This window comes from Salvia hispanica, chromosome 3 (assembly GCF_023119035.1).
Source record: "Salvia hispanica cultivar TCC Black 2014 chromosome 3, UniMelb_Shisp_WGS_1.0, whole genome shotgun sequence".
In the NCBI taxonomy this organism is placed as follows: domain Eukaryota; kingdom Viridiplantae; phylum Streptophyta; class Magnoliopsida; order Lamiales; family Lamiaceae; genus Salvia; species Salvia hispanica.
Genome location: NC_062967.1, coordinates 52,997,929 through 53,010,972, shown reverse-complemented (window position 1 = coordinate 53,010,972; position 13,044 = coordinate 52,997,929). Strand labels below are relative to the sequence as shown.

The following is a 13,044-nucleotide window of genomic DNA, read 5'->3' as shown; positions in this document are numbered from 1 at the left end:
ATTTGTAGGTGATTGATCTAATATTTTTGTGAAGTAGATTTTCTATTGTATCAATAATGGCAACCCAACAAGAATTTAGGAAACTAAGATGATCAAAACAAGAAGTAAGATAGAGTGGAAATTGTGATACATAGTCAGTGATGAGGCAAGCTAAGACACTTACAACATACTAACATGCATCCGTGGCTAGATCTTCAAGGGAACCACAAACCTCAAAGCATACCTCTACTTGATCCATGCTTGAACTAGCAATTGATGGAAATCCCATACTTGAACTAGCAATTGATGGATTCAAGCAATCTAAATCTAGGAATTGGATAGAAACCCTCTCCAAGAGGAAACAAAGCTCTCAAGCATATAATTCAGCAAAAACCTAAGGAAAAGAGATGACATCAAGAGGTATTTATACTATGGTTCCAAAAATAGAAAGTTGGCCAACAAAATCTAAAAATCGGCATAATCGCCCGGTCGGGCGTTTTTCACATGCCAAAATGCCCGGCCCGGGCGTTTTGCACAGTAAATTTCCCGAAGCTCCCGGCCTTCTCTGCGCGACTTCCGTAAAACCGTCATAACTCCCTCATTCGGACTCCGATTGGGATGTGCAAGATACCCACGCGAAGCCGTTTCCAAGACAAAGACAATGGTGGCAGTTTCATAGCTTTCGGATATCATCTCGATAGGACGGTTTTCGATTGAATCCAGCTGTAGCTGAAATCCTTGACGCACGGCCTCCATGATCGTATCATTCGAGATTGAAATATGCATGTGATTGATCTTGGTTTCTCTGTTCTCGTTCATGTGCGATTAATGTGGTAATTAATTTGATCGATTTCTAAACCTCGCACAAACAAAAAATATAAATCTCTCTTTTTTGGTTGATTTTTTAATTCTTCTTTTTTATCATGCTAAATTTTATAAGTTCTTGGTTGTTTTTCGATTTAGAAGTTGTTCTTGGTTTTTTGTTCATTTTAAAACATGCTTGACTTTTTTTTCAGTTCTTGTCTGATTACGACTTGGATGTTCTTTGATTTTTCTTGATCGTTTTTTGTTCTTGGATTATACTAGTTGGGTGTATAAGATGGCCAAATTCTGCTTTAAGTATAAGTGGAAGAAATGGTTAGGTGTTAGCAAGCAATATGATATACTCGAAATCATACTTTAAATATAAGTGAAGATTGTTAGAGTTTGAATACTAAAAATAGCTTCAAGCATATGTGTAGTGATACAATCACTCAAATGCGTGTATACAATACCCTAGATCCATTTCTATCCCTAAATTGGGATATCAATATAATGGCTTATTTAATAATATTTCATGCATTAAATAAATAGGTCAAAGGCTTCTGCATTGTTGGCTGAGTAGTAGAATAGGTCCGCATTACGTGACTCAACTTGTCCCTTGCAGAAGAAAAACTTTTTCACGATCTAGATAAGTTTTGACTACCTATCGTGAAAGGATGCAATGTCACTCCGATAAATTTTTCTTCTACAGAAAACTAACGACACTGGTCTGGTAAAGCTTTGAATATGATCTAAAGTAGCACTATATCAGTTTTGCTATTTAATGAAAGATATGATCTTGGAAGTTTAGTATATATAACATAGAATTTATGTAATTTCATCATACGCTACTTTGACTTATGTGCATGTTTTTCGTAACTCAAAAACATGATAAGTGGGTAGCATATATCGGTAATGCTATTACATTGATTTGTGTGCATGCATGGTATGGTAATATTTCCGAGAGGTGTTTGGAAAAAGGATTTATTATTTAGTAAATTAGCCAGTTGGAATTTAATTTCATGAACAATAAATAGAATTTCAAACTAGATAACTTTTTGGAAAATATAATAAATTTAATTCAAGTCTATAGCTGACAAAAGAATTAATTTAGCATTACAACTACTTGTAAGTATACATTTTAACTGTACAAGGAAGAAATAGTATAGCTAAAGGTCGGGGATATCGAACACATGGAATAGAACTGCAACTGACTATAATGTACTAAGCGTCATATACTATATAGAGACATAGAATTTTAGGATTAAAATTATGACACTAAATAGAAATAAATAAAGTAAAAGAAACAGAGTACAAAACAAATAAGATAGAATTAGACAAATAGTGGAATTTCAAGGATAATGATTTCACTAACTCTTTAGTTATTCTAATTAGCTCTACCTTCATCCGACTCAAGTTTTACTACAATCTCCCTATCATGCATCAATAGTCATGTCACAAATCTTGTACGAACACATAAGATAAACCAATCAAAGCTATCACCGATCAGTGATTTACAATAATCAAGGTAACATCCAATCAATTGAACATAAGCTCAGGATATAATCAAGCGCAACGAGTTCTAAATATTATACACAAAAAGAATTACATAAAAGTCAATTATTATTGATCCTCAAAATTATACTATTGTTTATCTGTCCATAGACAAACGAACTAAAACAATAATTAAAGCACAAGACATAAAATAATAAACAAAACCCAAGGTTGAATCTTGAAGTCTTTAGTCTCCTCTTATCTTGCTTCAATCTCCAAGAATGATAGAAGAATTATGGTACGAAGTAGAGAGGGAAGAGCAGGCTCCCCAATTTTAGAGGCTATGAATGGTTATAATATGAGTTAGTTTATAAGGTATTTATAGGCTTGAAAAAAAATGAAAAAGATTTGGCTTCACATGGTAATATTTTCTTCCCTTCCTTGAATTTCCGCCTAAATTTCTGTAAGCTTTGACTGCACTGCAATGCGTTTGTAAAATGGTCATAACTTTCTCCTCATAAATGCATTTGAGATGTTCAAGGTACCCACACGATGCTCTTTCAAACTCACCGACAAAATGGGCTTGAACTGGTTCATCTCCACATAAATTCAGCGGACCGCTGATGAGCGAGTCGTTGACTTCTTCCTGGACTCTCGGCACTCTTCTCAGTGATTGTTGGCTCTTAACCGACCGCTGGTTTGCTCAGTGGCCACTAACTATGACTCAGCTGACCGCTGGGTGGTGCAGTTTCTTCAGTTTCCAGAATTTGACCTTTTTCTGTCCTTTTTAAGCTCTATTTTGCACATAACTCACAAAACGTCAAAACACCAGAATGAATAAAATATAAATGGACATGATTTTTAAGTTTGACACTTAAAACAGTCCAAATATAAGCATTAAAATTGTACAAAATTCGAGCGTATCACTCGTGCAGATCTAGATCTAATTCTCTGTGTTTAACGAGACACATTTAGCTTTCTTGTCTTCATGTGATTCTATTTAGATATATTGAGATTGGCTAGGATTTGCTCACGCTGATGGCTAATATAGAGATTGAGAATAGATTGGAAGATTCAAGGTCGAGAACTGACACGATAGGTGGAGAAGGTGCAAGCCAAGTTGATCCTTCGGAGGGTCATAAGGTAAAAATCCCAAATACGTTAAATTCATGTCATTATTGTGATTTTACTGTGTTTAACACAAATCTATGTAATTTGTATAAAAATTGATTTAATCACATTATAAGCTACATAGATCCTTAACGATCCATTTGCTTTTTGCGTATTTCTATTGCGTAACCCCAAAACATTGATTTGATTTTTAAAATATTACTCCATTCGTCTGCCATAAGAGGTCTCATTTGAGTTCAGCACGAGGTTTAAAGAAATATAAAGAAAAGTGGGTGAAAAAAGATAGTGAAATGTGCGATTCATTTTTTTATATTAGTTTTATATTTTTTATATTAGTTTTATAATAGCATGTGAGTGGAATGAGTAAGGGGAAAATGGGTTAAATCCGCCTGCATGGATTCATTTTTAGGTCACTCCTAAGAGACCTCAAACTAATTGCTTCCGACTTCTCTCACTCATCCGATGTGGAATGGGTTTGTAATCCAACAAGTCTCCCTCAATCCGAGACCACATGGGGAACTTAGTCGACACATTGAAACATTACAGGCCCGACTCGAACTTGAGTCGTCTTCGGCCCAACTCGAACATGGGTATCCAAACCCGACCCAAGCCATCTCGGCTCTAATACCACATGTTAGGATCTTCAAATGCACATTAATTTGATATTATCCACTTTGGGTCAAGCATGCCCACAAAAAGTTGTTTTGTGTCACTCTTAAAATGCCTCAAACTAGTTGAAGTTAGCTAACACTATGTATATAGCTTTCATCTATCCCCACTCATATAATGTATAACATGTTTGTATGCCAACAATTACATAATAGTAGATATTTTTTAATCCCTCCGTCCCTTAAAATAGATCACATTTGCTATTTTGGGATGTCCCTTAAAAATAGATCAATTTTATTTAAGGATACATTTTTCTGTCTAATGAGGTGATTCATTCTCCACTAATAATTTTTCAATCACTTTTTCTTTCTATCTCTCTTATTGTAACAATTATACATTAAAATTCGTATCGTCTCAAATGTTGTCTATTTTTAAGGAACGGATGATATATTATATTTATTTCAGTATTGATCCAACCATTACTAATTAATTAATTCAAGATTCACACCACCAAAAAAACATGTTATTACTGACAACAATTCGTTCAGATCGATATAAAATGAACATTCAACTAACCAAGAGCATTGACAGAATTTAATATGTCCCCTATCATAGCTAGACAGTCAATTAATGTGCACAACCAACTCCATAACCAATAATTTCATCACATTTTCTATTCAACAAACCTAATGAATAAAGAGATGAATCAATCATATTCAACACAATACAGAGAAAATGTCATCAAAAATTTTATGTTCATCACCAAGCTACTATTGCTTCAGCAGCCAAGGCAGTCGCAGAAATACTCGAAATCTATCACACTTTCATCCCCTCCCTTCAATCGAACGTGCCGACAAACTTGATCTCGCTCGTGTTTTCTTCAAGTCTACCGCTAATTATGGCATCATTTCAACGTAAGATGTCATTCTTGTTGAATTTCTTCATAATTTTACATATACCATACATAGTAATTTATGGATTAAATTCAGAGCTATTTTGAGGCCAAGCACACGCGGTACTGTATATGTCAAAGCTTCAGCTTCTCCAAACAATAATTCGTCTTCATGGTGCTTCATCATCTCTATTTCATTTTTATAAATTTACTTAGTATGTTTGAACTAACAAAACCCAAAATTTTTCATCTATTTGTTTTATTCTTTATTTTTATGTGTTAATTTGCAGGCCAAAATGGGTGATTGGATTACTAGTCACAGTAATTCTACCAGCTGTAGGATACAAAGGAGGGCTATTTGCACTCCTTAAAAGTTGGGCAATATTTTTCTGGCAATCTTATATACTACTCTCTCCGTCCCATCCTATTCGTACTTTTCATTTTGGGATTGAGTAGTTAGTTTAACCAAATTAGTAAGTATAATAAGAAAACACTTATGGACTCTAATATCTTAATTAAATATTTTAATTCTTACTTAAAGTACTTATAGTACAAAAACTTTGAGACGTGCCGAAACAAAAAAGTGCTAATAGCGTAGGATGGAGATAGTATATTTTTAATTTATTTAATTATGTACAATAATTATTAATAACACTATGGATGATATATATAAATAGGTAAGATCGACAAAGCTGTGGAGGTAGTGGAAGAGGTGGCGGAGGTGGTGGAGGAGGTGGCAGAGCAGGCCGAGAAGCTCGTGGAGGAGGTGGAGGAGAAGCTTCCGGATGATTCGAAGCTGAGGGAGGCACTAGAGTCATTCGATGCACTAGCTAAAAAGGCAGCCAATGAAGCTAAGAAGGCGGAAGATGTTGTACACAAGGTATCATATAAATCACTTCTCATGTTCTTGACTTCTTCATTTAATTACTCCACAATTTAATTATTCCTTCAGTTCCTTTATAGTTGAGTCAGTTTTTCATTTTAGAAAGTTTTCTCATAGTTGAGTAATTTTCATCTATAGTAGTAATAATTTACAATGTTTCTCACACTTACTTTACTCTATTTTATTTTATTCTATCTACGTTATTCACTTTCTAATCTATTCTCTCTACTCTTTTCTATTTCATTTTTTTTTCTTACCTGTTTATCTATCTACTAAAAACAATAAACATTCATTTTTCTAAAATTATATGTTGAAAGTTTTAGCCCCAACTATAAGAGAATGGACGAAGCAATTGTCACTAAATCTGCACAACTAAAATTATTTGTTGAACATGATCAGCTTTTAATTGCTACAGTACTTACTATGTAATACTTCATTTTTCACATATTATTTGAGTCACTTCTTTTTACACTCGTTTTGAAAAAGTGATAAAAATATTTCATCTGTTCCCAGGGTAGTTGGGGCATTTTTTTTGGGAACGAAATTTAAGAAATTAATGTTTTAAATATTAAAGTGGAGAGAGTAAGTAAGAAGGATGAAGAGAAAGTAAAGTAAGAGAGGGAATAAAGTATTTTCCAAAAAAGTAAATGACTCAACTATCTTGGGACAAATGAAGTAGTTAAAATGAAGAGAAAGTAAAGAAAGTCATGAAAGAATAATGTAAAAAAGAGTGTTCCCCTCTCTCTTCACTTTAACTATTTTTAGTAATTTTTTTCAAACATGTGTAAAACAGAAGTGACTCAAGTAACGTGGAAAAGAAATGAGTATACTTATAATATACCCCCTCCCAGATTAAGAGTCACTTTTTGCCATAAAAGTCTGTCCCAGTTTAAAAGTCACTTTTAGAATTTTTCATATTTGGTCATACAATTTTACCCCATCCTTCATCAAAATTACATCAAAATGTCATTGTCTACATTAAAATAAACCAAAACAAAAATCAAAAGTCAAAAGAGACCCACCTTCAACCAACTCTATCATCTCACTTCATTTATTACACACTCCACCATCTCACTTTATTTATTACACACTTCAACTTTTTCTTAAAACCCGAACCATAACAATAAGTGACTTCAAATGTGAGATGGAGGGAGTAATACTTTGTACCACACAGCATGCATATCACGCATTTTAAGTGTAAAATAAAAAAACGAACAATTATATGAGTCTTCATGGACTATGTGAGTGAGTTATAACTAAAGGCTCCCAAGTCTCAACTACCTATTCCTTCAAATAGTTTTACCACAACGTAGTTCTATTTAGTTATGCCAATTAGTGCGAATTTAATTTGAGGACGTATACATGTTTGTCAAACTTTTGTTTGTAGTGTAATTCGCAGCCACTCACAAAATGGGGATTAGATTAGTTTATTAAATCAACATATTAATACACATCTACTACCTCCATTCCGAGTTAGATGTTATATTTGGGTAGCGTCGTGGAATTTAAGAGGTAATGTTTTATGAATTACTTTGATAAAGAAAATATACTTTTATATACTCTCTTAATCCCATTATAGATGTCACACTTTCCTTTTTAATTTTCTCACAAATAATATCACATTTCCTTTTTTGAAAAAAGTTCTCTCTTACACTAATATAAATATACTTTATTATAAGAGGAAACTTTTGTAAAACCGTGAAATGTTTTATTGGATAAATTATAAAGGAAAATGTTGAATCTTATGAAAGATTTTTGTGCACTTATTATTTTGCAGGTGAAACTGGTCGAAGAAGAGTTGGAAGCAAGCTTGATAAAAGCCGGTAAAGATCAAGCCAATGAATAGACCCAAAAACGGTTCGATATATAAAACGATTTGATAATTCTTTTCCTTTTTATTTATGGTTATCACTGGGTATAATGGTGAATTATTCTCCAAATTTTAAACAATAGTATGAAACAATTTTAACTTGTGCAATATCACAACAAAATCCCAATTCCCTCCTTTCCGGATGTAATTCCCTAAACCTCATAGTCTTCATCCTAACATTTTAAAACATTTTTAACTATGTATACTAAATTCAAACTCATTTTATAAGAACAGTGACATTAATAGTGAGTTTACACTAACTATTCCCTCAAACTTAAAAGACTCTACCTACTAAAATATAAAAAAGGGATTTATGTTTATCCTAATATAAACCCAATGTGTTACTAGAAATTCCCATTGTGTGATATTATGCACCATATTCTATCGGCCCACTTCATTTAATTTATGTGGCCCAAGTCTTTGAGCCCAAACTCACACTATGGATTCATGACCGTTGAATTTTACTTATGCCATCTAAGTATTTTCTTTTTGACTGCTTAGTAATATCTTTAAGTTAGGCAAGTTAAGAATACGATATTAATTCACATTATAATGTTATATGTTTTGAGAATTATTTCTTGATAGCATAATTGGGATAAGAGAGGGGGGCTTTTCACCTTATATTATCTTGTGCATATTGTCTGTCTTATTTTATAATTTCCTTGTCCATGGGATTAAGATTTTTGTACAATTAAAAAATCAATATCCTTTGCTCTGCAACCTACCATTGATAGTGGAAATGGCGACACTAAGCAAAGTTGAAAGTGATGGCAGAGTCCTTCACATGGCAAGAGATATTAGTTGCCTAATTATTTGACATGCCCCTACACACTATATCAAAGTAGAGGACATCTTCTTGCTCATTTTTGGAAAATATGGTGACACTAAATTCGTGCATTGAATTTGAGGCTAAGATCTTTTTAAAAGCTTTATTTCTTTAGTTTTACTTTTGAGTTGGACGAGGAGACAAAAAGAAGTAGGGATTGTGCCTGATTAATTATGCCTGTGTTTGGACAACCTAATCCATTACACTTTAATGAAAGATATTTTTTTATTTTTTGATGTTGCATTTAGATGTAGACACGAATTCAAGCAAGAATGGGAGATAATATCACACTGCTTACACACACATTGCACACACACTACACATACTAAACACACTACATACACTACACATTGCACGGATAAACACACGCTACACACAATTCATATCAATCACATATCATTTTTACCGAATAAATGATTTAGAATTGGATTACAATTCAATATCTTCCAATTACATTCCGTAGATTTCTAATTTCAATTCCAATTTCGTGCATCGAAGTTACGAATGGACCCTAAGGAAGCAAATCATGTCTGCATATAATGCATTTGTGCAATAATTAAGTGGGTGTTCGGTTTGCAAGATTGTATCATGCGATTAAATATGTAGTGTGTTTGGTTCATGAGATTCAATCCCACAACTCAATCCTAGATGGATAATCATGTGATAGCTAACCTTTTGTGACATAAATAATCTCACAGCTCAATCTTGGATTATATCTTAGAAATATTTTATCTAGAAAACCAAACACCATCTAAATGTCAAATTAAGATGAATTATTTATTAATAATGCAGAGTTGAATCCAAGATGCTAGACTAAAAAACTGAGAGTGGATTTTACTATAATACCTTAGTTTACTAAATTAGTACTATATTTGTCCCATAAAAATATGGACATTTGATATGAGATGGAAATTAAGATAAAATTGGTGAAGTGTGAGAGAGGAGAAGAAGGGTAGTTAACTTAAAATAGTGTTAGTGGATAGTGAGACCCCATTATTATTAATGTTTTAACAGTGATATAAGTTGTAAATAACTTGATGTATATGAATAATAAATTGGGATAACTTTCCATAAATTGAAATGCCCATATTTTTATAGAACTGACAAAAATTGAAAGTGCATAATATATTTTTATGAGACGAAAGAAGTATTTTATTAGGTGATTTTCTTAAGAGTGTCCACAGTGGTGGCCCTTTTGGGCATGCCCAAGCCACCATTTCTTGGGCATGCCCAACAAACTTGGCCCTGCCCATGAAAACTTGGCCACCACAATGGTGGCCCTCCGGGCCACCAATTAAAATTATTTTCTTACATTTTTTGTTATATTTTCATTTAGCTAGAATAAAAATTATATGCCTATAATAATTTTAAAAAATGCATACTTTAAAATTGAGTGAATTGAAATCAAATTATTGTCGTATTATAGGTAGGGGAAAATTATACAACGATATGTTTTAAAAAACACTTGTTAGGATGCCTTGAATCATTATTGTTTACCGCTAGCCAAACGGGGGGTCTCGCTGTAACTTGTTTTAGTTTTTGGCCTTAATTTGCATTTTTTATAGTATGAAAATTGGAGAGAATAAAATTTAGAGTGTAAAAATGAGTGTGAAGTGAAAAATGGATGAAAGAGTATATATAAACAAAAAAATGGGAGGAAGTAATATTTATAAAACAATTTTCGAAATTAAAAATAAAATAAAATTAAGAGGTCCAAGGGCCACGGCTCTCGGCCCCTGCAGTGGCGAGCCGAGTCGCGTGCCCAAGGGCCTCGGCCTGGCCGAGAGCTCGGCCCTCTCTCGTCCACCCCCCTGGCCCTCGTCCACCTTGCGCCTCGGTAGTGGGGGGTCGCGCCTGGGCCGAATCCGGGCCAAGGGCCGCGGCCCTCCCTCTGTGGATAAAGAGTATATACAAACAAAAAAAATGGGAGGAAGTAATATTTATAAAACAATTTTCGAAATTAAAAAAAAAAAAAAAATCGGAGGTCCAAGGGCCGCGGCTCTCGGCCCCTGCAGTGGCGAGCCGAGCCGCGCGCCCAAGGGCTTCGGCCTGGCCGAGAGCTCGGCTCTCTCTCATCCACCCCCCCGGGCCGACTCCATCTCTCGCCTCGGTAGTTGGGGGGCCGCGCCTGGGCCGACTCCGGGCCAAGGGCCGCGGCCCTCCCACTGTGGACACTCTTAAAGCGTTCCAAATTTTTTATCACCTGATCAGTTGACAATAAATCATATACTATTTGGCATAAAAAAAAGAAATACTGCGAGTTTTTAAATTAAAAATACTGTGATAAAAGAAGAAAATTAGAATATAACCAATTACATGTAAATCAAGCAAAATTAAGGAGATACACTTATAGCATTAAAACAAAAAATATATATTAACCTTATAAATATATTATAAAACCAATGTTAAACTTAACTCCCTTCCGTGCCAAGATAATCAAAGCATTTCTTTTTTGGCATGAAAATTAAGAAAATAGATGTTTAGTATGTTTCGTGGAAAGAGAATAAAATAGAAAATAGAATAAAGTAGAAAACACTACGAAAAAAAGAATGACCAAAGACTTTTTAATACAATTAAGAACGCTAATTTGCATTACTAAATATACCACCAATGCTTCAAAAAACAGTTTCACTTTTGGTGTCATAATTAAAATTGGTGGATTCAAATAAAGCATCCTAAGATTAGTAAAAAAATTAAGATAATTTTATCAATTTATGGATGTTGCGTCCTAAATTGTACTCTCGCTGTCCAACGGCAAGTGATCAACTTCTCTTGTATAAGATTTAAGAAAATGATATTTATTGATTTAGGTGGACCGAGAATAAAATATTAGTAAGAGATAGAAAAGAAATAAAGTAGGAGAGATAAAGAAAATATAAAGAGAAAAAAAATAAAGTATAAGAAAAAACATAAAGTAAAAGAGAAGTGTTCTTTTTTTTGCTAAATATAAAAAAAAATCATCTAAGCTTGGACAATTAAAATGGAAAGTGGATCACTTGAGATGTAATAGAAGGGGTAGTTATTTTTTAAAAATTTGAACGCAAATAATTGTGTCTCTATTTTTGTATACTGAAAAGATAAGTTTTCCCTATAATGAAAGATGAAAATACAATAAAGTAAAAAAATGCATTATGTTGAAACATTCCTAAAGAAAATACGACCTCTATTAACGCGGGACAGAAGGAATATATATACATTTGGATATAGATACAAATTGTTAAATTTATTTTAAATATGTGATATATATTTATATAACTAATTTACTATCAAAACTATTTATAAGGCATAATTATCTTATGAGTCTAAGTCATACTCCCTCCCTCCCAAGTTACTTGAGTCGTATTCTATTTTGGGGTGTTCCAAGTTACTTAAGTCATTTCTCTTTTTTTTTACTAAAAACAAAATATCTAATTTCATTTATTTTATTCTTTCTTTATTTTACTCTCTCTTCTTTCTCATACTTTATTCTCTCATCTATTTTATTTAACACACTAAATACAACTTTCTTAAATCTCGTACGTAACGTTGGACGAAGGGAGTATTATGACACGATACAGTATCAAAAAGTGTGTATGAAACAAATATCGTCACTTAAATATAAATTCATGCTTAAGTAGATATTCTTTCTAGCTAAAAGATAAAAGAAAGCAAACAAAACCAGTTCTAGACTAGTGGGAGAAAATACAGTCATTGTCTTCTTTTGTCAACTGCAGCACCCAAAGCTATCCGTTCTGTCTTAATCGGACATGTTTGGTTGCACTAAAAAATTCTGAATATTGTTCAACGCACAGACTAAGGAGATGTAAGATTGCAGGGTAGAATTAAAATAAATGATGCATAAAATTAAAATAACATATCAGCATCAATTGGAAGATATTAAATGACACATAAGACAAAAATAACATAAAAAATAAATGATGCATAAAATTAAAATAACATATCAGCATCAATTGGAAGAGATTAAATGACACCTAAGACAAAAATAACATAAAAAATAAATGATGCATAAAATTAAAACATATCAGCATCAATTTGGATCCATGTAGGATTAAATTGACACGTATGATCGGTTGTTTGGTTGGATGACCCGCCATGGGAAAATCGCACGAGCCTTCAAAATTTGTGATTTAATTCGCTATGTATTAAGTTTATATAAATATCAAAAAATGGTCAAAGTTTATGATTTTAGCGGTTATTATCTCAGAAATAAAAGTCGGACTTTTGTGGAGACTTGCTCATAGTATGCATGGTCAGACTAGACCATGTCATGTACAGTCCGATACGTCGTGAATGGATTTTTCTAGATCTCTTGAACTTTACACAATAAATTTTATTAAGAATAACATATATTTTTCAGCAATCACTTAAATTATTCGAACAAGGCTGGTAATGTAACCCAAACAAGGTTTTGGCTTGATCATTGGACGGAGGAAAATGGATATGGACATTTCAATGGAGAAGGAATCTTCACATATGTGAAGAAGAATTACCCGGGGAACCTCTATGAATCGCATTTTGCTAAGAGAAAACACGACAGACGTGAGAGTGTGAACGGGGAT

At 33.3% G+C, this 13,044-nt stretch overlaps 1 protein-coding gene across 1 annotated transcript; it reads left to right on the top strand.

Moving 5' to 3' along the window:
- The first annotated feature begins 4,713 nt into the window (after positions 1–4,713).
- LOC125216744 lies at positions 4,714–7,790 on the top strand. Its single transcript, XM_048118510.1, has 5 exons — positions 4,714–4,928; positions 5,004–5,081; positions 5,197–5,279; positions 5,584–5,786; positions 7,567–7,790. The coding sequence occupies exons 1-5, from the start codon at positions 4,750–4,752 to the stop codon at positions 7,633–7,635; spliced, it is 612 nt and encodes a 203-aa protein (XP_047974467.1). The 5' UTR covers positions 4,714–4,749; the 3' UTR covers positions 7,636–7,790.
- Positions 7,791–13,044: the final 5,254 nt, after the last annotated feature.